Source organism: Physeter macrocephalus, chromosome 20 (assembly GCF_002837175.3).
Source record: "Physeter macrocephalus isolate SW-GA chromosome 20, ASM283717v5, whole genome shotgun sequence".
NCBI classification, from domain to species: domain Eukaryota; kingdom Metazoa; phylum Chordata; class Mammalia; order Artiodactyla; family Physeteridae; genus Physeter; species Physeter macrocephalus.
The window spans coordinates 99730081-99755180 of NC_041233.1; the positions used below are offsets into that span (position 1 = coordinate 99730081).

The window sequence follows — 25100 nt, forward strand, 5'->3', positions numbered from 1 at the left end:
CAAGTCTCAGTAGAGACTGTACTTACTGCAGTTAGCCAAATATCGCATCTCAGATTGTGCTTGACGATGGCAGATACTGAAACTTAATTTATATGCATATACATGTATTCTTTATTAATTTTGTATATTTATAAAATATTTTTGTTAAGTGAACTTATTTTATCTTTAGATTTCCTGCTATAGGTTTGGGCTTCATATATTTCATAATTCTCTAAAGCAAAAGTTTAAGTCATTCAGAAATTCATAAGTGGATTTTGTAGTATACATAGACATTTAATCTAAATGCTATTTAAATTATAAAGTCAGAAACGAAGGCTGTTACCCAGCACACTGAACGTGAGCACTCGTCTTTCCCACGCAGAGTCTGCCGTGTAGCAACACTGTGGGCAGCATCGTGGTTGAATGCTGTCCTCTGACCTTGTCATCCATCAGAGAATTCCCATTACTCATAGAACCTATGGGCTCATATTATTAAAGAATTTCTTGATTTATACTCAAGTAAAATGAAAATGGAAGCTTTACCTTTTATCAGATATTTATAAAGCACATTTCTCATCTGTTACATTTTGACTGAATCAACTTTGGGTACCTCTTTGAAGCACTCTAAAGAAAAGTTCCAATTTCCAAAGGCCAGTATGTGAGTGGAATACAAAACATCACAACTGCGATTTAATTTTTAGCAAAAAACGAATTATCCTCTTGCTGTTACTTTTCATGCTTTTAGGCAGTTATGCTTTTAAATAACTTTGTGACAGTCGTCCTTAATTATAAAAAAATTAGTAGCATTCCCTACATGATTCTTACATATCTATGAGGGTATGAAAGTTAGTGGGAATCACTCTCTCTTCTCATCATTAATTTATAGTCGAACCATTTTGTTGATGCTTTAGTCATCAAGCAAATTTCCATAATTCATTTCACTTTTCTGCTAACCAAACACTAGCTGGGGAGCAAATGAACATGGCTAGCATTTTTTTCAGAACCCATTAGTATATTGAAACCTAGATTATGTATTTATTTATTTAAGATAAAGTGAGCCCAGAAATTACTTAGCTAAAATCTAAGTTTGAAAACAGAAAGCTGTTTTGCCAAAGCTAAAGTCTGGCATATGAAGTACCATCCATCCTCTTTTGATTTTCATATCCCCATGAAATATTCTGTAAAAAAAACACCTTAGTCTTTTTTTTTAAAGTGTCTGTTTACAAAATGGCCTTTCGGAAGTATTTGCTTATTTCACTTATTCCCTAAGATTTAAGTCTGTGTATTTAAAAATAAAATTGTATTTCCCAAGAACAGTTAAAGTAAGCACAGAGAGATCTCTCTCTCTCATTCTCACAAATGCAAAGTGTTTTCATTCTTCAAAGCTCAGCTCAGGCACCCCCTGGTGAAGCCTTCCCTGACCTCGTGTGGATGAGGTCCCTACCCTAGCTTTTAAAGCTCTAGCTCCACAGATCTTAATACTTTCTACCTTGGATTAGGTTGAGCCAGGATGTTTCTGTACTTGTGGTTCAAAACCTAATATTACACTAGGTTCTAATAGTAATAGCTGTTAAAGTTAGTTTAACTGATTATTTTGTTATTTGTTATCTCGGTTACATTGCCCCTACTAATGTGTACGCTCCTTCAGGTAAGGATGCATACATGATTCTTATTCAAATTCTACACCATACATGGCAAAGTGCATGGGGGGAACAGAAGGTACTTAATATTTATTTAGTTAATGAATGCATATTCCAGACGCTATTCTATAATGATAATTAGATAGCAAAGATGTACATGTGGGTTGACTTACTTTCTAAATTCTCTCTCAAATGTTGTCAGTCTTTTTCCACAATTATTCCCAGACAGTTCAGCTTATTCTTAGATCTGTAACTAGAGCAATTTAGTAAAAGAAACAAACAAACAGAAAACAACAACTCCTACTACTAATAGCTGAAGTCACATGGTGTTTACTATGTGTCAGGCACTGTTCTAACTACTTTATACATATGAACTTATTTAATCTTTCCAAGAACAAAATGAAGCATCCCATTATACAGGTGAAAAAACCAAGGCACAGAGACAGTCAGTAACCTACGTGATTACAAAGCTATGAGTGAGGGAAGCAGTTTGCTTTTAGAGTCCATCGGCTTAATTACTTTGTTCTATGTATAGCACCACAGTGTAGAAGCTGTGGAGATTTACCATGGACTGTGAAGCATTGGAGGAATCTCCAACTAAAGTAGCTCCTAGGGGCTTCCCTGGTGGCGCTAGTGGTTGAGAGTCCGCCTGCCGATGCAGGGGATATGGGTTCGTGCCCCGGTCCGGGAGGATCCCACGTGCCGCGGAGCGGCTGGGCCCGTGAGCCATGGCCTCTGGGCCTGCGCATCCGGAGCCTGTGCTCCGCAATGGAAGAGGCCACAGCAGTGAGAGGCCCGCCCACTGCAAAAAAAAAAAAAAAAAAAAGAATACCCATAAACTCTATATAAACAAGGATCGCTGTGTGTATAGAGAGAAAAAGGTGTTTAAAAAAAAAAAAAAAAGGAGCTACTATACCCTGGTTGACTATATATACTGTGACTATAGATTCCACTAGCACTTAACCTATTCCCAGATCTAATTCTGCAATTCTTCAGTTATTTATCAAATAACTGAAGTCAGATCCTCACCTTAAATTTTGGTTAAGTAATGGATTGTTCTAGTGGTTGTGTTATGTAGTGCTGAACAATATTTTATATCTCATTTAATAACCCTAACCACCTTGTGATATAGGGACTGTTGTCTCCATTTTTCAGGGACATATAAAGTGCCCACAAATTAAATAACACCCCTCAATTTAGATGATGCGCCTCCTCATCACAGCTTGATTTCTTGGTTAGAAAATCAAGCTCAGACCAAAGCTATTCATTTCCTAGACTAAATAATGATGCTATTTCAACTTAAAAAAAAAAAACCTCTGGGTTAGCTTTCAATATATATGAAAAGCAGTATATGCTTTTGAAGTTTTACTGGCTCAAAACAGAACCCAAAATGGAAGAGGTTCATTAATCACTAGTTTTATTCCTATGCCAACATAGAAATAGAACTGAAAAAAGAATAAAAGTGGTCTTTCCTATTTGCTTGTATTTCCTTTGAAAATTGTGAGGTTATCTCTAAAGTACCGCTATAATTTTCTTGACAGAAAATTATCTGTGGAATAGAGATCTTGTTGGCAGCAGGGATAAGTACTTTACTTCTAAGAACACGAGCCAGAAAATGAACAGATTCCACTGGCACCATTGTGCTTAGTGCCCAGATAACAGAGGCAGGGCTCTGTGTTGTAGGTTTTGCTAGTTATCCCCACTGTTGTGGATACTGGCATTTCTTCGAGGGAGGCAGCCAAAACCTATGCTAGTTTTGTTGGTATTAAAAGATTAATTAGTTGGTCCTGGTTTATAGTAACAGAAATCCATCAGGAAGAAACTGAATCAGTTTCACTATTACGATAGCCTCTAATGTGCAATTGGCTCTGATTAAACCCATTAATTATTTAAAATAACATCATCAAAGTGTATTAATTCTTGCTCCAACAAAAGCTGATGCTGGGTTAATGTGAACTTATTAATGATCTTGTTACTAATAATGTAAATTTGCAGTTTTGGTCCAAGTCACTGCTTGGATCAGAGGCCCATCACACATCATAACTACTTTAAAAAAAAAATATCTGGAAGAAGAAACGTTTCAAATCTAATTGTTCTCATTCACAGTATATTTTTCTGCCTTAAAGGCATCTAGCATCAAATCTCCCTACTTTATGTGGTCACAACAGAAATTAAAAATAAATTTACTCTTGTCTGGCACTCTCTGACCAAAAGTCCCTCTCTGTCCCTTATTCATTTGTCTTTTAATTTCTTACTCTGTTATTCCTGTCATCTCTCTTCTACTCCCAATGTCCTCACAATGACATTAACCAGAAAAACTAGAGATTTTCTAAACCAGTGGCCTCCCAACATTTTTGATTATGTACTTTTCAGGGAGGACGTGTATGCTATTTACTTATAAATTATAACATATACTTTCATTTAATATATCATATGTCTTATAAAATATATATAAAATTAAAGGATAAATTACAAATAACTGTGAACGGCGGATATTCTAATATTTTCCCCTTACACTCACCCTTGTCCACTCCTTTCAGGAGACAGCTGAGTAGTTTCTAAATAACGTTTACCACTCAGATTGCTATATAACTATGTAGTGACAATTAATTGTTTTGTGGCAAAGGGTAATAATCATCTCAAATTTGAAGGTTGCCTCAGAGACCCAGATTTTACATAATTCTTTCCTTCCTCTTGTCCCCTCATGCCCTATTTTAGCATGGAAATAGCAGGGAGAACAGAGAGGAGATCATGGATAACTGATCACTGATTTTGGTTTTATGACTTCATTTCTTCTGTATCCTTATGACTTGGATTCTTGACTCCTGATATTGTCTTCTGAAAGTAAATCCTTTACCATGACATGGCTATTCATTCATTTAAACACTTATGAACAGGGTTCTAAGCTCTGAGATGGATGCTATAGACACAAAATTAAATTGCTACAGACATAAAACTCTCCCCAAATGAGCTGACATTTTCGTTAGCAATGGTGGGATCAGATGTATTTGCAGTAAACATTCTGATAGGAATAAGTCCTCTGTGGGGGTAGAGAATCAAGCAACTAACTTGGCTGAGGAAACTGGGGAAAGTCCCTCCAAGGTGAAGACATTTGAGGATCCTGAAATATGAGCTTATCCGGTCTTCACCTTCAGCCTGGTGGAGACACAGCCCACGAGGGCTGGCTCTCGTCGGCAGAGTTCCTCCTGTGAAATGGCAGGAAATATTATTTGTCTCCACCTGCTCTGTAATTGCGGAAGTCAAAATCATGTTACTTGTCTCCTTGTTCAAACTGTGCTGGTGATAACCATAACTGCATCATGTTGAGATAGAATCTGATTCTAGCCTCCTACAAATCCACTTTTTGTCAAGGAATTGTATCATTGCTTTTTCTTGCAACTGACCGGTGCTTCCCTTGGTACCCTACGTTAGCCCATCCTTCTCTCTCTCTGTCCCTCTCTGTCTCTCTCTCTCTCTTCCTGTTTTCCTTCTTCTCCCCGACCCTACTCCTCCTGTGCCCTCACTCCCCTTCTCTCTCACTAATGCTTCCTGCCTCAGTGCTGGCCTTATGTGTGAGTCAAACAGAAGCCTTATTTGGGGACTTCAGCAGTGTTTCAGGGATTATATGCTTCACAATGTAAGGAACTCTACCATCTGGCTCATGGTGGTGTACCACGTCCACAGAACAGGACCTGGGATATTGAAGATGCTCAGTATTAATTACTGATTAATTTTACCAGACAGTCTATCTAGTGTTGTCCTGTATCAAATAATTAAATGTTTTTGCATTTCTGGCTGGATTTAGGGGCATTATGTTTGCTATGAGGCAAAATATTTGAGCCCCAAATACCTGCAATATATATTTTTGGCTTTCTAGTTGTTTATGAGCCAAAAACCCAGTTTAAATAGCATGAAAAAATCTGATGGTTTTCTGTGGCTTAACACACAAAATGAGCTACTCACAAAGGTACCAGCTTTACCTGGGACACAAATCCAGTTGAAAATATGGCTGAGAAGACCTGATGTTATCCATCTACACATTGACTTTCCACCCGGTAACAACTTTTCTCTGCCAGCCCTAATGTTAGAACTAGGGAAAAAAGGTTTAAAAACAATACAATGTGCTCAATAAGCCCGTGTCTTTAAAACCAGTGTGACCTTCATGTAAAATCATACTGTCATTATGAATCTATCTGCAGAGCTGTGTATACTTTACTCTGTTTCCCATCCCTTCTCTCTTTGTCAACTGATACTAGGCTTATTAACAAACTCTAATTCTTCCACTAGTCCTTGCTTTCATTCAATGTTGGGGCCACAGCTTAACCATCTTTTAGGTTTTTATTTCTTAGACAATTTTTCCCTTCCCTTTAATATTTTTCTAGCTGACCTCCTATCTTGGTCCATTCCATCTTCTGCATAATTTACTATGTTCTTTATGCCACCCATTGGTCAATGTTAGCTTTCTCATGCTACAAAGCCCCCATATAGGCATTCAGGAGATAGAAAGGATCAGGAAGGTTATAGCAAGAAATGAGAAAGTCTTTTCAGGTATAGGTGTGCTTTTATCAAATACATACATATTTTAAAGATAGGGTAAGGAGATAATGTTTGATTTTTTTCAATCATTGCTAATCGATGTATTACATTTGTCCACAGATAAACTACAGTATATACAGTATAATATTTTGGTTCTGAGCAATTTTTCCATAAGAAAGAGTATAGCATTTGATCCACATCACTTCCACACATAAAATAGTTTCCTAACATGGAAAGGTATTCTGCAGTGTGAAGTTAAAGCGTCAAGGATTTATACAGATACCACAGAACACATACACAGCCTGTTTATTTCATTCACAGCATGCCATGATATACTGGAATATATTTATGTTAGGTATTGTTCCTCAACATATTCATGTTATGAGTTATCCTTCGATAAATATTTTCTCTTTCTTCTTTGATAATAGAATTTTCAGCAGACACCTTGCCCAGGATGCAGACTCCATTTCTCAGCCCTTATTGCTAGGTGTCGCCATACAACTAACACATGAAATATGAGAAAAAAAAAAGAAGTGTACTCTTTCTGGGTCTTGCCTTTACCCAGGGGTGTGGCCATTCCTGCACCCTTTCCTCTTCTTACTGATTTGAATGTGGATAAAGGCTCGAGGTGGCAGAGCAGTTGGATAAGAGGGGCTAAGGTATTGAAAACATAAGGCCTATATATTGTTCCAGAACTACCTATACCCAATTATATACGTGTGAGAGAAAGATGTTAGTCAAGCCACTTTTATACTGGTTTTCTGTGACAGCAGTCAAATCTGTAGCATAAATGATGCAGTTTCGTTGGCTGCTGGAATGTGAGGTTTTGTTCAAATGTGGAATTAGGTGTCTTCAAAGCTCAAATCATTTTTATATTATCTTTTGTGTTTATTTTGCTTGGTAATATGGAAAATGCTTTATGAAAGCCAATAAAAATATTTTATATATTTATACAACTATTATGGCTATTCAAAAGTTTGGGAACGATTTAAATAGTCTCTAGGGAAGACTGAATTTTCGACTCTCTTTAATTAGTAAACCACCATCAAGAACAAATACACTAGTTCTTTAAAAAAGAGTCTAACCTCAAGTCTTTCCCTACATATTTTCCATCTTCACATCTCATTTGGTTTGAAGAGACCACTTCTTAGACTGTCTCCCTCCTCCACATTTCTTTGGAATTTGTCTCTGAGAATTGCTCTTAACCAGCTGCCTTACCCCCAAAGACCCACCCATGCCCTATAAGCGCTGGTCATACGCCACACGATCTTCCTGCCTCATTTACTGATGTCTGCTCATGATTTATTTGGTTTCCCTTTGATTTCAGTGGCTCCAATTTAATGATATATTTCATCATATTTAAGGAAATTATTAGCTTAAAGGTCAATATTTACACATACTACAAACGCAGTCATCTCCAATTGACACACCTAATAAGTATGTGTGGCTATATCCTTAATGGCCAGAAATATCATTGGAAAACAAGAAAAAATATGTCATGCTGAGCAACAAATGCCTGCCAATATTTATAGGTTTGAAGGAATGATAATTTGTATCTAAGGTACAATGATATCTCTGGAGTAGTAGTTCAGTGCATTCTGAGTATTACCCTTATAAACTGTGTTTTTGCTTTCTTTTTTTTTTTTCAAGTTTTAGAACCTGATTTTATCCTGACTCCCTCTCACAAAAAATTCATGTTCATAAATTCTATGAAGGATTTGGTTCACTCATATCAGATAATGAGCTGATTAAATTTCCGTAACTAAAATTTTATTAGCTTATATTCTATTTCACCTTTCTAAGCTCTTAATCTCAAAGCTGTCACAGTGGTGGACAAATAGTTTAAAAGACCATGTGTCTCTCCAAAAGGTTTATCTGTTTTAAACTAGTTGTACTGGCATTAGAATTGGAGTAGTTGATTGAAACTTTTGTTGATATTTTGAAAAACTTCATATTTGTTTTCATTTCATAAGAGTAATAATAATCATAATAACTATATAGATAAAGGGTTGTTTTGTGCCATGCAGAAAATGCTTCAAATAGTTTATATATCGAATATTATTTTGTTTTTGTAGTTCTGTTCATTGTATGCATTTCACCCAGAATACTATCACCTTTTATAAAAATTATATAGGCTAAAAATTGAAAAATCCCCTGCTTCTATCCTTTTACTTCCATTCTCTCAAAGTAATTGCTGTCAACAATTTTGTGCCTATTTATCTAGAATTTTGCATATTCTTATTTAGTCATCTAGAGAGGTTTATAACCCATCTATATTTCGATCTGTATCTGTATCCACACATTTCATCATATAAGGTTGGGATGTGCTACAAATATTGGTATGTCACTGTCTTTTTCTACATATCCTATATCATGAGCACCGTTCAGTTAGAGCACATGGATCTCACTCCATCTTTTTCATGGCTGCATAGCATTCCAAACTATAGATTAAACAATCATTATACATCCTTTATTGATGGAAATTTGGATTGTATCTTTTTAACACATAATACAGTGATGAACATCTTTGTACATATATTTTTATGAATTTATTTTGTTTTTTCTTTTGGTAAAGTTCTAAAATGGTTAGTGCACAACTTGAAGGTATTTCAGCACTCATTCAACATCAGATAGAACAAAAATTCCTACACATTTTGCTTCTAGAGGCTTCTCCCATAATCATACTTCCCCAGAGTAAATTCCAAACCTGAAACTTTGCATTTAATCTGTTTATTACAAAGCATCCCAAATGAGTTGTAGAGTCAAAACAAATACTCCACCAGACAATACCACAACACTTTAGAATGATGAAATGCTTAAAATAGAATATTTAAGTTAGAACTTGTAAATGAGATATAATTATGGCTCTTGTAATGCAACTATGCTATAGTGACATGTCCAAGAGCAAATTCTTTCCAGCATTCTCAGTATTGATATAAATGTCCAAGTGGTGAGCATATGTTTCTGGAATGCTTAATGTTTCTGTCGGCAGTTGGGCAGGGTCTGTCTTATTTTAGGGAAGCTATGTCATAGGTCAGTTAATACTTTCTTACGTCATTATTACATTCCCTCCAACAGATTTGATAGACTATATGGACATTTCTGAAAAAGCGACCTGAGCAGTCCAATCATAACAACATTATGCAGCATTAACTTTTTAATACAATTTATGTAAGGAAGGAAGAGTTCGCCAGAAGCACAGAAAGCTCTGTTGGCAGGTAGTTTGAGCACATTGATCTTTGCTGTAAAGTCTTTGACTTCACTTTAACTTATGACACGTTACTGATCTAGTTTGTTAGCAAAACTACAGTTTATGGAAACCAGGTTTCTTCACCGAAAGAGAGTTGAAGATTTTTTTTTTTCTCATTGTAGATAGCCCCAGTTGAACAGAACTAAGAACCTTAGTTTTGTCTTAGGAGAATAGGAATTATGGATTAGTATTATAGCAAGAGAAGGGCAAGGATGTTGCACTGAAGCGTCCAATCTGCAGGGTTTTTTTGATGCTAATGGGCATGTTGGATTTACAGAAGAAATTTTACTTGTATTTACATCAGGATTATAGAGTACTACAATGTGGGAAGAAGGTTGGGGAAATCCTAAAGGTGTGGCAAACTTTGGTCAAGAGTTCTCTAACTAAATCATGATCCATGTAGTTCCTTCCAATCCTTGTGTCTCTCACTTGGGAACTTCTTGGGGGATCATGGCATCTACAGGATTACTCAAAGGTGCCTCAGCATAAAAATCTACTTCAGTTATTCGTCCTTTTTGGTCAAGAGTTTAAAAAACAGTTCATATAGCTATGGATAGCAAATGTGCCAGGGTATCGTTTAAAATAGCATTAGCATATTTTGGGGGAGGGGGTACTGTTGCCTTGGTATATGCAAAGGGCTCATTTAAAATACGTGATTTATACCACTTTTATTATAATAAAATATACTTTTTAAAGGGAAAAAGAAGCAGGCTGACATAAACAATTTTAATTAAAAATTATCATGACATTCTTTCTAAAAATTAGAGAGCACTCTTCAGATAGGCTTTGAACTATCTGGTGGCTATTTAATTCCAGCCAAAGAAAGTGAAACCAGTTCTGTCTTCAACACAATTCCAAAATAGAATGTTCATGAACCATTATAAATATTATTAGTGAAATGGATAGGTTATCCTGTTTTAATTTTTACATATTTTGATGATTTCCCCAAGAAGATGCTCTTTGAGTCATACAGGTACACTACTGAGCAAAAGAAATGTCCACATATCTTTTTAACTCTAGCAAAATAATAAGTGACAGAAACAAGGATATTTACAAAATTCCAAAAGCCAGATAATAGGTGCATGTGTCTTACCTTTCTTTTACGAAGTCTGACTTGGTTATCTGTGGGTTCATGGGTGGCCAGAGTCTCCTTTATGTGTAAACACTGCATGCCATCTCCTGAGTTGACCTTTGGAAGACTTCTGTTTTGATGTTCTGAGAAACCACTCTTCTCCAGGCCATTTTCAGCTGACATTCCACTAGGGGAGGAAGGAGGCTGCAGAAGGCAGCTTCCAGAATCTGTTTTTAATAGTGGCAGTCCTCTGTCTGTACAAGGAATAGCCAAGAACTCATCTTGTACTGCACTGCAGGTGTTTCTTTCATGTTCATCTTTAGGGAAGTCGGGTTTCCTTCGATGCTGAGCAATTACAGCAGAATTAAGCAATTGCTTTTCCGGCACAATATCTTTCACATTCAAAGAATCACATGCATTCATTTGGGATGCATCTCTTATTTCACTTAGGCTTATATCCTTACAAAGCTCCAGGCTTTTACTCACCATGTCAACAACTTTTCTGTCCCCCTTTTCCTCTACCAGCACTAAATCAGCTCCACCAGACATTCCCCAGGAGTCATAAGAACCTTCGTTACTTTCCATGATGGGCAGCGTCTTTACTAAGGAGCCTGCTCCTTTGATGCTATGTTGGTCTGACGTTTTAGGCCCTTGAGTAGTTAAAATCTGTTTATCATCTGTAAGATATAGATCAGAATCAGTATCCTCATCAGAAACATGCACTAGTGTTTCCGTGCTGGCCTCCAGAGAAAGAAACTGATCTTCACCTTCATGGCTGTCATCTTCATCCACCTCCTTTGAAATGTGACCCATTGGCCTCCCAGGAATATCTCTCAGCTCTGAGCCATGACAGCAGTCTGGTAGTGAAACACACCTTTCTTTGCGGTCCACATTTAGAGTTGCATCTTTTTCCATACTTGCCTGCAAGCTGTCAGCTACTAGTCCATGATGACATGCTGTGTTACAATCATCAGAATTAAAAGGCTGTCCCATCCATTGGGTCACATGTTCTTCCCAGCTTCTCTTTCTGATAGCTACAGACATGTCATCGTAGTTTAACAACAGATAGAGGGATACATTCCATATGAGACTAAAGGAGATGAAACGATGAAAGATGACTTCAAATTCACTGATTGAAGAAGAGAGTAAGTTTTGTCATTGCACCACCTATTAAAAAATTAAAGAAATATACATAGTTCAGGATATAGTTCTAAAGTAAAAATATATCTTGGAAAAGAGAGCACTTAAGCTGTGCTATGAAAGATTAAGAGATTGTATAAAGCTTCTATTTAATAGCCTTAATAAGGTTATCTCTTTAAGAAGCAGCCTAATAGTAGAAGACAATTTCACATTCAATATTTCTGGTCAAAAATCATTAACAATACTTTTAAATGCAGCTGAATTGATTTATCTATTAACGAATAAAGATATACATATTGAATATTTAAAATTCCATTAGGAAAATATTTGGATTGCTATACTTAATAAAATTCACTGGAAGAAACTAGTTGCTCTAGCTTAGATGCTTTCCTGATTTACTTTTGTGGACACAAATCGTTACAGAAATCTATTGGCTGTTTGGTTTGAATTGCACTGAAGGCCACCAGGGAACTGTTCCTGCAAAACTTGAGCTATAGAGACAGCATGTGTAATGTATTAGTGTGTGAAAGAGCTAATACAGATCCCAAACTACCAGAATGCATTTACTCCAGGGAGTGACTAAGAAACATGGAGTAATCCAGTTTAGCTCATATTAACACATAATTCATGCATAAGAAAGCATAACACACACCACTTAAAACGCCTTAGGATAAATACATTTACATGCATCTCATTGCTGCTACGACCCGCTAGCAAGCTAGTACTATTGAAGCTTAGAGAAATTAAATAACTTGCCCAAGGTCATACATCTAGGAGGTAAGCCTGGATTCAAAGTAGGCCCCGGTTCTAAGACCCAGGCTTAGAGAGCCAACAAACTTCATCCATGGAATGCGATTCTACTGCCACCTCTTCTCTCCACACATCTTTAGTAGATATAAAATCTAAACTCTTCAGGCAGGAATTCGGGTGACCCAAAAAGAAGATGTGAGCATGATAAGACAACTGAAATAATTCTTCAGAAATTTCAGTCTCATTCTCTTTGGCTTCTAAGGAGTTTAGTTTGTATACTGCTGTTAGCATTTGGCCATAAATTTTTAAGTAAACAAGAAAACCAGACATAAGATAAGGTCAGAATATAAACACATTCCAGGTATCCATCCTTTTTGCCTTAAATTATTCAAAGCCTTAGTTAAAGGCAACAAATTATACCAATGTAAACTCAACCTTATAAAAATGACTAATGCAAATGTTGTCCCATAATGAAACCTAATGACTGGACTGTAAGAGAAAAATCTTATTCAAGAGCAGACACTTCCAGTTTTTACACCACACAAGAACTGTCAGCACATAACATGGATTGGCTTATTGATTTCAATCATAAACAAGATTAACCGAAGTGCTGGTTTTGGGTCACTTCAGTCTATTGAAAAGGACTCTGACTCCCCACCAAAAATCGCAAGCTATTCTGACTAAGCACATGCCAGAAAGGTAAATATTCCCATATTGTAAAGACCAGGAATGTACTAGAATTTTGGTATCCCAGACTGACCAAATATCATTCTGGATACTATTCCGTTTCTTTAAGGGTCTGTGAGTATCTTTGAAAATGGTCAGCATTCACATTTTCCATGTTGGCATTCATAAGAAAATATAAAGTCCCTGAATTCCATGCATAAGTCATTACAGTGTGGGAGGCTACGGAAAGTGGAAAAAACGCATAGATGCAGGCCAGAAAATTTCTGCTTTCATGGGCAAATTTGGGTTGTAATAGGGCGGTTCTGTTTTAGATGCTTTCTTTTCTTTATTTTTATCCAGTGTAGAAAGAGCAGGCTAACTTAAGAAATGCCAAGTGGTATTAGTGTCGTTCCTAAGCCACATTTACATTTAAGTTGAGACAATTCTGATTTTCTTTCTCTGATGAAGAAGGAGAAAGAGTTTTATTAACCCCTTGGGGAACAGATTACATAAAATTTTTGCCTTTAAGTCCTTACCATAATATTAATTAGCTTACTGCACTCAACCTTGGCAAGTAGGTAAGTATTTTTATAACATCAAAGGAAGACAGTTCAACAAGTTCTGAGACAATCTAGCTGCAAAGAGAGATTATAAATTAGATAGATTTGACACAACATTAACTCCTTCTGTCCTAATTTCTAATCTACGTTCTTTGGACATTTCCAAATCATTCCTGTGAATTTATAGTGTCTTTATTTTGAAGACATAAAATTTCCTAACTCTCATATGACCATCATCACTACAGTTTGAATGTTCATTCCATATCCTGTGGTCTGACAGATTGTTTTAAAAACTTTATCTCAACAAACTTTCTTATTCATACTTCCTATTTTAATTCTGATTGAAAGATTTATAGTTAAAACCTGCCTTCAGGGTCTAAAGGCTGAACACCGTACTAATTAAAATATATTATATTGTCCATCACATCGGAGTATATCGGCCCCATTTTCTAAGTCATCTGAATTGACTAGAATCTGTCCTGTAAGATTTAGAAGTCTTTGTAAAAGACCTCACTTTCCCTTTGAGCCTTCTCACCAGGCTGCCTTGTTCAAAATTATATTTCTAATTACCGACTACTTATTTTGCAAACTTCTACTACTTTTTCTTGTAATCACTTTTATGCAGTTTCATTCAGAATGAGCTCAGCTGCTGAGGATTTGGATGAAGGATCTGGAAAAGTGTAAGTCATTCCAGGGTGTTGATTTTATGAAGTGAATTTCCATGGGGATTTTTCACTTCTTAAATGCAATGTGTTCGAACACCACTGTATTAATATTACAAGAAACTCTATGTACCTCTAATTATGTAATGATTCTGGAAAATATTTGTGAAATGCCCACATTTGCTTTTTGTGATATTAGTGCGTAGGCTGTTTAGACACAGAGTGATTTAAAATTTATTGTTTGGGTTAATTTCATAACACCACTCTTTAACATAAGCATACAGTGGCATGCAGTGTATATTTTAAAATTAATCAAAATTGAATGTTACTGTACTAAAAAACAATTGAAGATATTCTGGTTTGAGAATCCCTGACCTATGTCTGACATCAAATGATCATGCTCTCTTTTGCACTTGCTCCTGAAATAAACACACACCTTGTATTTTGACCCGGCAAGTGTCCCTAGGAAAGAAGAGACTGATGGGAATCACTACTGCCAATACTATAGCCTGGGAAAACACGGTGCAAATGAAGTCCTTGTGGCTGAAATCAAGTGGGCAACACCTTAGAGCTGAGAGCAACATTGCCTGATCATAATCATTTATTCAACAAGGGTTTATTTAGTGCTGAATGGGCTGCAGACAGTCTACTAAACATTGGGAATATAAGCCTAAGTATATATTATCTTGTTTTATCCTTTCAGAAAGCAGATGACATATATAGGTATATGTATACATACACATATACAAATAAATACACACACACACACACACACATGCACATGATTGACTCCTGGGTTGTTTTTAAACACCTTCACACAGCTGCTGCATATTTAATAGAAGGCATAATAGTACTGCCAGTTTCTCTGTATTTTCCTACTTTCTCCTTAGATGGCTGGAGTTACTTCTGGTTTCCCATCAGGTCTTTCTTCTTAATTACCCATCCCATGTTAAATTTCTCCTACTACTCTCTTCTCCTACTACTCTTCTCCTACTACTGCTTTAATACATATCTATATGTAATAGCTACCACATAGCATGTACTCAGTCACTGGGAGAAAGAAGAGGAGACATGAGGGAAATAATCTCCTTTTAATTAAAGGTAGGTTAAATTCTCTAACATGCACTCTTGCAAGAATAGAGAATGCATCTGAACCAAGAAGGGAGCATTTCTACAATGGCCCACATTGTTGCTAATATAAGGGTCAAGTTGGTGAGGTGGAGATATGGGGAATCTGGACATCCTAGAGTGATGTGACATGTTAATGTATCTTGGCCTACGCTCAGGGAGTCAGCTTTGCATGTAATAAGTGCCACCCAAACACTTATTGAATTAGACGATTACAGCAGAATCAACATATAAACAGACATGATCACAGCTTACTGTACTTCTTCAAATGTGTGCTCACTGATGGCAAAGTAAATCTTCCTGACAGTGAGCATTTGTGGAGGTCAAAATGAAATTCATTTTCTTGATGGAGCTGTCAAAGAACAAATTATCTATCAAACTAAATTGTGGAACATTTGGGCACCTTCCACTGCCCCCAACTCAATGATAACATGAGAGGAATGCTTTTCAACGCAAAACTGTCAAATATTCAAGAGGCTTAGGATCAGCGAGAATGCCTAGGACAGATATGATTATTCTTAATCCCTTTATGTAAATGAATGAACAAATAGCAACAAAACAAAACAAAACAAAAAAGATAACACATTCAAAGAAAGCATTTCTAAGAGTCTAATCGGGGTAGCCAACTTTTAGTAAAAGACAATTAGTGCTTTTTCTTTAAAATGTTCATGCTAACTAATTGAAATTAGACAGGGTTAGAATTAGGCTTAGGAGAGAGAAACCTTTAATAACGATGCAAAAACCTATCTCTGTATGACTACAGGCAGATTTCCTTTCTTTCGTGGCAATCTTTGTCTTAATCCTTCACAAAATCATTATCCATCTACTTTTACATACTTTGTCAAATGTTGGCATTTACTCATTATGCCTCATTAGCTGTCTGTGGAAAAAACAAACTCCTGTTAAAATTCTTTACTGGTAAATTACTTAACGAAGCTTAAAATATTATATATGAAAAAGCTTCCATGTCTTTAGGCTGTCTGGAAATCATCAAAAGTCTTAGTAAATTACAGAATAAACCATCTGTAATGAGCTAAGTCAGTGGATTAAGTAGTACATCACTTTTTCCGAGAGACACATCCAAGCGTCCATCATTTTTGGTCTTTAGAAGAAGAATGAAGAAATAGGTACCCAATTAAAATATTTTTAAAATGTTTACCTATTTTTATGTATATATTAGTTTTACTGAGCTTGGTAAGTTTTTTCTCCTTCTTAGCTCTCAAATATGTTCCAGGAATCAAGTAAATTTGAAATTAACTCTGTCAATCCACTAGAATTCTGTCAGCTCATCAGAAAAGAACAGGCTGTTACAAAGTTGCAAGTTAATATTTCTGAGGTGCCCTATTTTTACCTCCGGCTTCCTACTATTTAATGTAGCCTCAGTAGTTTCTAATTCCCTTGCAGGGAGGAGCGCAGACACTGGCAGTGTTTGACTTATCACCACTTTGCCGCTCAGGTCAGCCAGGTTTGTGGATTCTCAGAACGTTTTTTCAAATAACCACGTGTAATTTGCGTAAATCTTTAAAAATGTCATATTTGTCTGATACCACTAAGACTTTTCTGGGTATAATTGGTTTCTAAGAGATCCCAGAATTAACACAGTCTTGGGGGACAATATTGCATCATGGATGCAGTAAGTTATAGACACCTGTGTTTCCTTCGGGATTCCATGTTTTTTTAGAAAGTACACAGTCTTCTCAATAACAGTGTTCCATCTGCTACAGAACCCTTTGAGCACCTAGAACTACATTGTATTTTAGCTATTTCTGCAAATAAATTCATTAATGAATAATTAATCATTTGGTTTTTTGGCTTGTTAAATTTGATATCAAAAGTTTGGTTGTCTTTTTATTTAATGGCAAAGCAATATGATTGAAATGTGGTTTTGCCTTATTATAAAAAAGATACTTCTATTCCATAACGGACATGAATTATAATGCTTTTATCATCAGCATGGTGAGATGTGGCTTTGCTTTAAGTGGCCACTTTCTATTTTTAACTTCGCTATCATTTCTAAGAACACTCTAAGGGTAGACACGGTAATCACCAAATATAAACAAGAGGGCTACAGCAACACAGGTGCTCAGACAGCTAGGTGACAACAGAATACTGAGATTTCAGTCATTTGGTAAGTACAACTTTCACTGAAATCAGGAACGTGAAATCACTGAGAACTTAGCTACTTCTGTTAGGTTGGTATCCTATCAGGGATTCACGGCTCTGATATCAACTTTTGTCTTCTGTATTTAATATCTCTAATCTTATTTTGTCATCTTCCTATGTACATTTGAGCTTGTTTTTACTACCAAGTGTCCCATATACCCAAGTAATAGTAGGGGCATTAGAAACTTTTGATGATCGTGATAATAGTAATAGTAAAAGAGCTTCCACATATTAAGCATTTACTGTGGATCAGGCCCTGTATTTAGTGTTGCATTTACACTATCTCCTTTAGTAATAATACTCACAAATACTCTATGAAGTAGGTACTATCACTGTCCTGCTTTAACAGGGAGAAATTTTGGCAGGACTAAGTAACTAGCTCAATCTCTAACACCTGTTGATGGGCAGTGATTATTACCTCTGTTTTCTGTGAAGGCAAGATGTCTGTTAAAGAAACTTTTTCCTTTTTTTCTGGTGATTTGCATTAGTTACTTAGGTTTGGGCTTCCCCAGTTTTCTCACTTCTATAAGGGGAATAATGAAAATTGTTGAGAGAGAATAATATTGAACTACAATAATAATGAGCTGAGAATATATGTAAAACAGTTAATCCATGGCATATTGCAAGAACTCACTAAATACCAAATGATGATGACGATAGTGATTATTATGATGATAAAGATGGTGATGGCAATGATTTCTTTAGTTTTTGACGGATCTTAGCTGCAGAAACCATGGCTGAGTAGGAGCTGGACTACCCCTTGCATGCCCATGTGATTTCAATATAGATGAGTGATTTGACCACAAGGTGAAACGCCATGATTCTTTCTTTCTTGATTCATTTGACCTCTGCTTTTTAAAACAAAATTTTGTTTGTTATACTGTATGCGACCCAGTTTGTACATACAAAGTCTCATCTAATGCTCAAAATGACCCGGTGATATAAATATTTGCATTATCTTCCAGACTTTACCAATAAAAAGCAGAAGCTCAAAGTAGGATGGGGCATGCTTGAAATCACAGAGCAAGGATTTCAAATGGCAAAGATGCAAATCTGAGCCAGCTTTCTGTCTCTTCCCACGAGCTTTCCAGTACACCACCCCCATTTAAACTGTGGAAAATTCACTAGTGCTCTGCTCTCACTGGCCTCGTGTAACTTAACTTTGAACTATTTTTGGATACTCATGCTTTCTGCTGGCTCTTAATGAACTTGTAATGTCATCTTATGAGAGTGCTAATTAACCTCTGGCCTCAGGCTCTGATGACTTTTGCCAACCTCTTATTTTCCTTCCTCTTTAAAAATTATTATTCTATCATTACAGGATGTCTGGAAAAATTTTTAAAAAGTCTCACAACACCAACTCTTCAATGCTGGTTTTCCTTTCCTTTCTTTCTTCTTTCCCTCCTATTTAGTCCACAAACATTTATTAACAAACATGTATTGACAATACCTGACATGCTAGGTATTTTGCCAACTGCTGGGAATAAAAAGAAACGCTGGTTGAATTTCTAAACTTGCTTTCTGGTCTTCCTACTTCCTTTGGATCTCATTTCTATTAAAGGACTGATTTCCTCTGGATTATCTGAGTTGTATTGCTAAACCATTTGCTTATTTCAGTCTAAGGAAAACCTTTTCACACGTACAAGCAGCTACAACTGCTTTTGTCAGTCCTCTGTCTTAATTCATGAGCAAGTTCATACGCATGCTGTTTACATTGCCTTTCAGCTTTTCTTTACATCGCAATTCCTATTTAATCTTTTCAAGTTCACTTATATACTCTATAATCCACTGAATCAAAATCAATAATCTCTTTTAAACTAGGTCTCAAGATCCACACTTCACCTTTATTCTGTTTACCTTCTTCAAAAACTAAGCGCACCTATTTCTCAAAACTCTATGAGCTGACCAGCAGTTTAATGCCAAACTAGAAGTAGTATGCTGTATTTCTATATCCACCCCAAAGTCAATCTGGATTTGGGCTTCTCTGTAAACCTGTTTGATTTGTGCAACTAAGGGGCTTATCATTCACCTGGGAGAAGAAGGTATAATACTTATGCTATTTCCTTAAAATCTGGAGGATTTTTCCCTCATCCTCTTTAAATTCTCATGTACAATTCTTAACGTTTATTCGGATAATAAAATTTTCTGATCCAGATCTAAATCATCTCTCATTTGGAACTTTGTTGTACTATAATGATTTCTACAGGGAGAATTCTCATTGTAAGATGATATGGACACCAATTCATTCATTCTCCAAGAGGAAACAAATGAAGTAAAAACAAAAGACACATCTTAAATGTCCCAGTTTAGACTTGTTTTAATCCTATAATGCCCATCCTCTATAAGTAAGATTAAACCATGCCTAAAGTATTTGTAGTGAGGTGTATGGTATGAGCAGGTTTGGATAGGGCCAGAAGAATTCTCTTTTTTATTATAATGTCCTCAAGAAAAAAATAAATACAACGGTGTACTAGGCCCTCTAGTAACCATGTCATCAGTTATATAGGCTATTGCTTTACTGCATTTATTCCTCATTCAATCATGTAGAGTGCGGAGACACTGGAAGTGTTGAATAGCCTATTTTTAAGCGGTAATAACATCAGGAAATCCAATCTGGTTCAGAAAAATGGGGAAAAAAAGCACCATGACTCACATTTTCTCTAAAGAAATGGGATGTACTAGAAATGACACATATTAGCTTTATTAGAAAGGCTCTTGCCATGGAAAGTGCAATGTTTCGGCATGCACGGCAACATATACTGTCATATATGAAGAATGTACAGATGAAGCAGCCAACTCCTCCATTCGACACTGCACTGGTCAGCCATTTATTTATATACTATAACAAATTCTGCATTCTACAACTAAAGGACTTTGTAGAAGGCTCAGAGGAGATATATGAACCAATTAAAGGACTGTAAATAAGCTGTAGAAGGGAAGATGAAAGGAAGTGGGCTTATTTGGTCTAGAAATGTACACTTATGTTTTCACATGTCCATTTAGGCTTTTCACATTTCCACTGAGGTAGAAACCCACAGAACTGGAAACAGGCTGCAGCAATAGAGATTTAGGTTAGATAAATAAAAGGATGTCCGGGTACGTGAGATTCTTAAACCGATTCCAGTGGGGGGCAGTAAAATCTTTTCTGAATGTCACTGGTTAAGTTGATTTATAAGGATACCATTTGGAGGCAAGGATATGAATCAGACAACCTCCTTTCTAGCTTTATGTTTTTAAGAAACATCAGTTTAAAATTAATATAATTATTAGCATATGGATTGATTTTCTTGGCATAAACATGAAATTAACAAAACAGTCACAAACAAGTTACTCCTTTAAAATGTTTGCTGAAGGCATAAGAAAACTTTTGCATTTGAGGAAATTTCATTACTTAGTAAATTTGATTCTTTTTTAAAACCATTAATTTTTTTTTTCTACACTGTAATACTGGTGGCAGCTGTGAGCCTTTTTTTTTTAAATAAGCAGTACAATTTTCTGTTTAAGGTAGCCTTCTACCGGATACGAATATATTCATACTTTATTATGAGCAGTAATTATTTGAGAACAAGGTGATGTCATATTAAGTTACCTGAATTATGATACAGGGTACTATGGTTCCACTGTCTTCTCTTCTACTAACTAGCGGTGTGACCTTGGACAGGTCATTTTTGAATGTCATGCTTCAGCTCCCTTTTTGGCACCTTTAAGACAGTGTTAGAAGAGGTGACCTCTTATATGCTTTCCTTCCTTAAAATTCTATTGAGGAATTTTATTAAATCATAATTTAGACAAGCCAATATTTTATTTTTAACATACTTAAAAAACAGATTCTTTTTATCACTTTTAGAAGTCTTAACACAACACATTGTTAGTGAGTAGTTAAAATTTGTCAATATAACTTATTCTAGCATAAAATTTAAGCATAATTAGCTAATACAGCAAATGGTCACCTTATACTATGTAAAAGTTTATGATGAAAACACTTGATTTCTTATGATCCAACTGTCAAATAGCTTTCATATTTCATTTGGGATATTTTGTGTTCATCTAATAGATTTGGAAATATGCATGGATATTTGTTCCCTTCACATACCATTCCATATGATTTCTATAAAATAACGATTTTCTTTCTAAATATTCAGAAATATAACAGTATGTTATGCATTAAAACTCTCTGTTATGTCAGTCATTCCTAAATTTCTTTTCTCATATGTTGCACATGTAAACATAACTTAAATACACTATAGCCCAGTGGAAATGTAATTTTATGATTACATGAATTATGAATACAGATCAGCTTTTCATATGATTGTAGTGATTTCCAGCTGCCTTAAAATAGTAACAATGAATGTCATTGTCATTGAGATTTACTTTATTTAAAAATATTCACACAGAATGTGATCTGAGCAGTGAATAGTGAATTCAAGAAAGTTAATATAAATTAAATCCAATTCTGATCTTTCAATTTTTAAAAATCAGATTAAATACTATTTAGGATAGAAATATTTGTAAAATTTCATGTGTTTACTCTTTTTAAAAATAAAGCATTTAAGCTGTGCATTAGCAGTTTGACCTGTGGTTGAAACTGGGTGGGGAAATATTGAGGAATCCAATCTTCATATTTTAAATGAGACCCAAAATTTTCTTTGGAGATGCATTATTAAGAAAAGTCACTCTATAGCGGGATCTACTTTTCCTGTCGGCAAAAGGCGGGGAAAGAAAAAAAATCATTTACACCTCACAATGTGTGAGAATATGTATCTGTTTCATATAAGCCATATAATAGGAAAACTGGTCTGTCTTCTGGCTCCAGTCATAAATAAGTTAAGGATTAAAAAGGGATGAAAATAAGATCTTAGTTTACGGAGAAAAGTCTCCATGGAGCCTATTTTAGAATTGACATTTTGCTAAAACAATTTGACTCACAGTTTTTTACTTACTAAACTTTTTCCACTTCTGATTGCGTGGCTCAACTCTAAAACCTAGGAAATCACCACTCCGTGCAAGATGCTAACATTTCTCTCAATCTTTCTGCCTCTTCAAAGATTGCCTCAAAGCGTAAAGATAGATAGTCCACAGCGTCTTACCTAGACGAGGAGGAGCTGAAACGCCGAGGCAAGACATGCTTCAACACTCAGCCTAGGAAAGGAGTCCGTCCCCGTTAGTTTCTCCAAAATATAAGTTCACATTTCGTGGTTGAGATCATGGCTCTATTCTAAGCAGTTCTGCGCAGTGTGTGATTCTAACAAAAACAGCCTCCGCAGCTGGAGGGAGCCTTAGCTGAAGCCGGAGTCTGTCAAGGCGTTCCTAGTGACTTCTGTCTAGTAAATTCAGACTGATGTTTTGCAAAAGGGGCCTCCACAACCAGGCCCAGATTGCCTGGGAAGCATTTCCTGCCTCTGAGTGGTGTGCATGTGAGAAAGACTGAACCGAGAGGAGGGGAGGGGGGAAGAGCAGAGGCCCGCCCAGGCGATTTAGAAGTTCTGATTTTACACAGAACTTAAGTGAGTTTGTCAAAACCCTTGAGGTGATTAGCTGGAGAGTCATAAAGCCGTAGAGCTTTTTCTATCCCACGCTGCTTATGAAAAACAAAAAGAAAGAAAGAAAACATCGTTCTCTCCTTCCTCTACAACTTTTCCACCGTATTCAATGTATACACACAATGTAATCAAAATACCTTTGCAGTGCTCCTTTCAAAAGATCTTTGAAGGGAGCAAGATGCAGTTAGTTTTAATACCGTAATTCTTCTAAATTTGAAAACCTTTTAAACGCTCCTTCATTTAAAATGCTGCAGCCTGATATACAGTACCTGAGAAGATCTGTAAGTAAAATCCTAGGAATCCAGCGAATAGAACGTTTTCTCCCAGATCTCTCCGACCCCAAGAATCCTTCCCGGAATTAAAGTAGTTTGTGTCATGGCATAGGCAGCATTGCCTCTGGTCAGAATCTTCCTGTTACACACATCTAGTGCTGGAAAAGCAGAAGACAGACTCCATCTTGATCCTATTACAATCTTGCTGACATTAACCACTTGCAACTGCTTCCATCCAGCAGGACAGAGTGCCCGAATCACTCTAAAGCAGCTCACAATATCTGCATCCTTCCTCCAACACAAATGTTGTGAACTATCGTCTGTTTATATTTTCTGCTTTCTTGTGCCTCCACTGGATGACTTCCTCCTAGCTGCTCAGGGCTGGGAACCTGGACTACCATTTGGTTTTGATTAAAACCAGACAGCCAACTCTGGAGAATTTAAGGAATAAGCTAATGGAAACTGCAAGTATGGCTTTAATTAGTACATCAATTAATAATAGATGTTCGCTCGTCTTATAATAAGATGACACAAATATAAACGCAGAGGAAGCTCAAGTCGTTTCAGGAAAGAAGTTGCACCAATTCTCCTTCCATTATGACCCAGAATTCTCTTTAGGGAAAGTGGAAGGAAAGAAGAGAGATGTGGCCTTGGGACATCCAGGTTGTGGAGAGGCCAGTGGAGCAGCCTGGTTGTTTATACCAGAGAAACAGGAAACAGCATCTCTGAGTTTAACTATCTTGCTTGGTTGAAACTGCTCAGTAATGTCTCCCTTTACAATCAATGGATTCTCTTGCTGTTTATGACTTAGGCATTTCTTTCAGTGATTAGTGACCAGATTAATCTGATTATTGGGTCTACATGGGGCTTGCAAATATCCAGAGATTTCCAATAATGGGAGGCACAAGAACAATTCCAATTTCAATATGATAAATGAGTAACATATAAAGAGGTACAAGAAATAGTAAACCTATTAGCCCTAAGATCTATGCTGTACATCTCTGAAATTGTAATCAGTTTTCATCATTCATGTTTATTCTCAGTTGGCTCTAATTTTTATAAAGGCTGACAGACACCTAGATATTGCAATGATCATCTTTTGAGTACTTCCTGAGAATACTGAGTAGGTGATAACTCAGAGAAGTACTATGTTATAGCCATTGTTTCTTTTCTTATTGGAGAAGAAAATCTCTCGAAATTAGTGCAAAGCATGGGCTACCAGAAATATTAAACTTAATGTTTAATATGTGGTTTATATGTTAAAGTTGGTTAAATGGCAAGAATGACATATTACACATTGATTTTTCAGATGAGAAGCATTCAAATAAAAACATGGAGGCAGAAACAATTTTAGAAGTTTTTGTCAAAAAACATTACTGATTAAAAAATGAGCATTTAGATTCCTTTCAGTTAACCTTCAACCACATGGCAAGAAGGAAGTCCATAATTTCATAAATTCTTTAGAGAGTTATTTATGTTCATACTCAGAATAATTCCACTGAAACTACTGCTCATTTAATCTTCCCAACTATTGTGTGTATTCTTATTTTTATTTTACAGATAAAGTATTAGAAATTTATGGAAGTAATTTTCTCACAATCAAATGATGGAGTAGCCAAGTCTACATTGGAACCCAAATTTTCTGATTCTAACTCCCTGAGTCCAGCTGTCTCTCTTGACTCTCACTTAATTGCTGTGTGAAATTGGGAAGACTTCTTAAACTCTCTGAGTTTCAGATTCCT

At 36.1% G+C, this 25100-nt stretch overlaps 1 protein-coding gene across 13 annotated transcripts in view; it reads right to left on the reverse strand.

Annotated features, from left to right (window-relative positions):
- Positions 1-23571, reverse strand: part of DLC1 (DLC1 Rho GTPase activating protein) — a 415897-nt gene extending 392326 nt beyond the window's left edge. For 7 of the 13 annotated variants that reach the window (XM_055081335.1, XM_055081338.1, XM_055081336.1 and 4 more), the window contains exons 1-2: positions 22634-22934; positions 10499-11644 (exon numbers count right to left, since the gene is read on the reverse strand). In XM_055081335.1, the coding sequence (XP_054937310.1) occupies positions 10499-11521 (1023 nt within the window). In that variant the 5' untranslated portion in view covers positions 11522-11644; positions 22634-22934. Of the gene's footprint in view, positions 1-10498; positions 11645-21135; positions 21248-22633; positions 22935-23355 lie in introns of those variants that run through there. The other 6 variants (XM_028481728.2, XM_028481730.2, XM_028481729.2 and 3 more) reach the window with 6 other exon arrangements.
- Positions 23572-25100: the final 1529 nt, after the last annotated feature.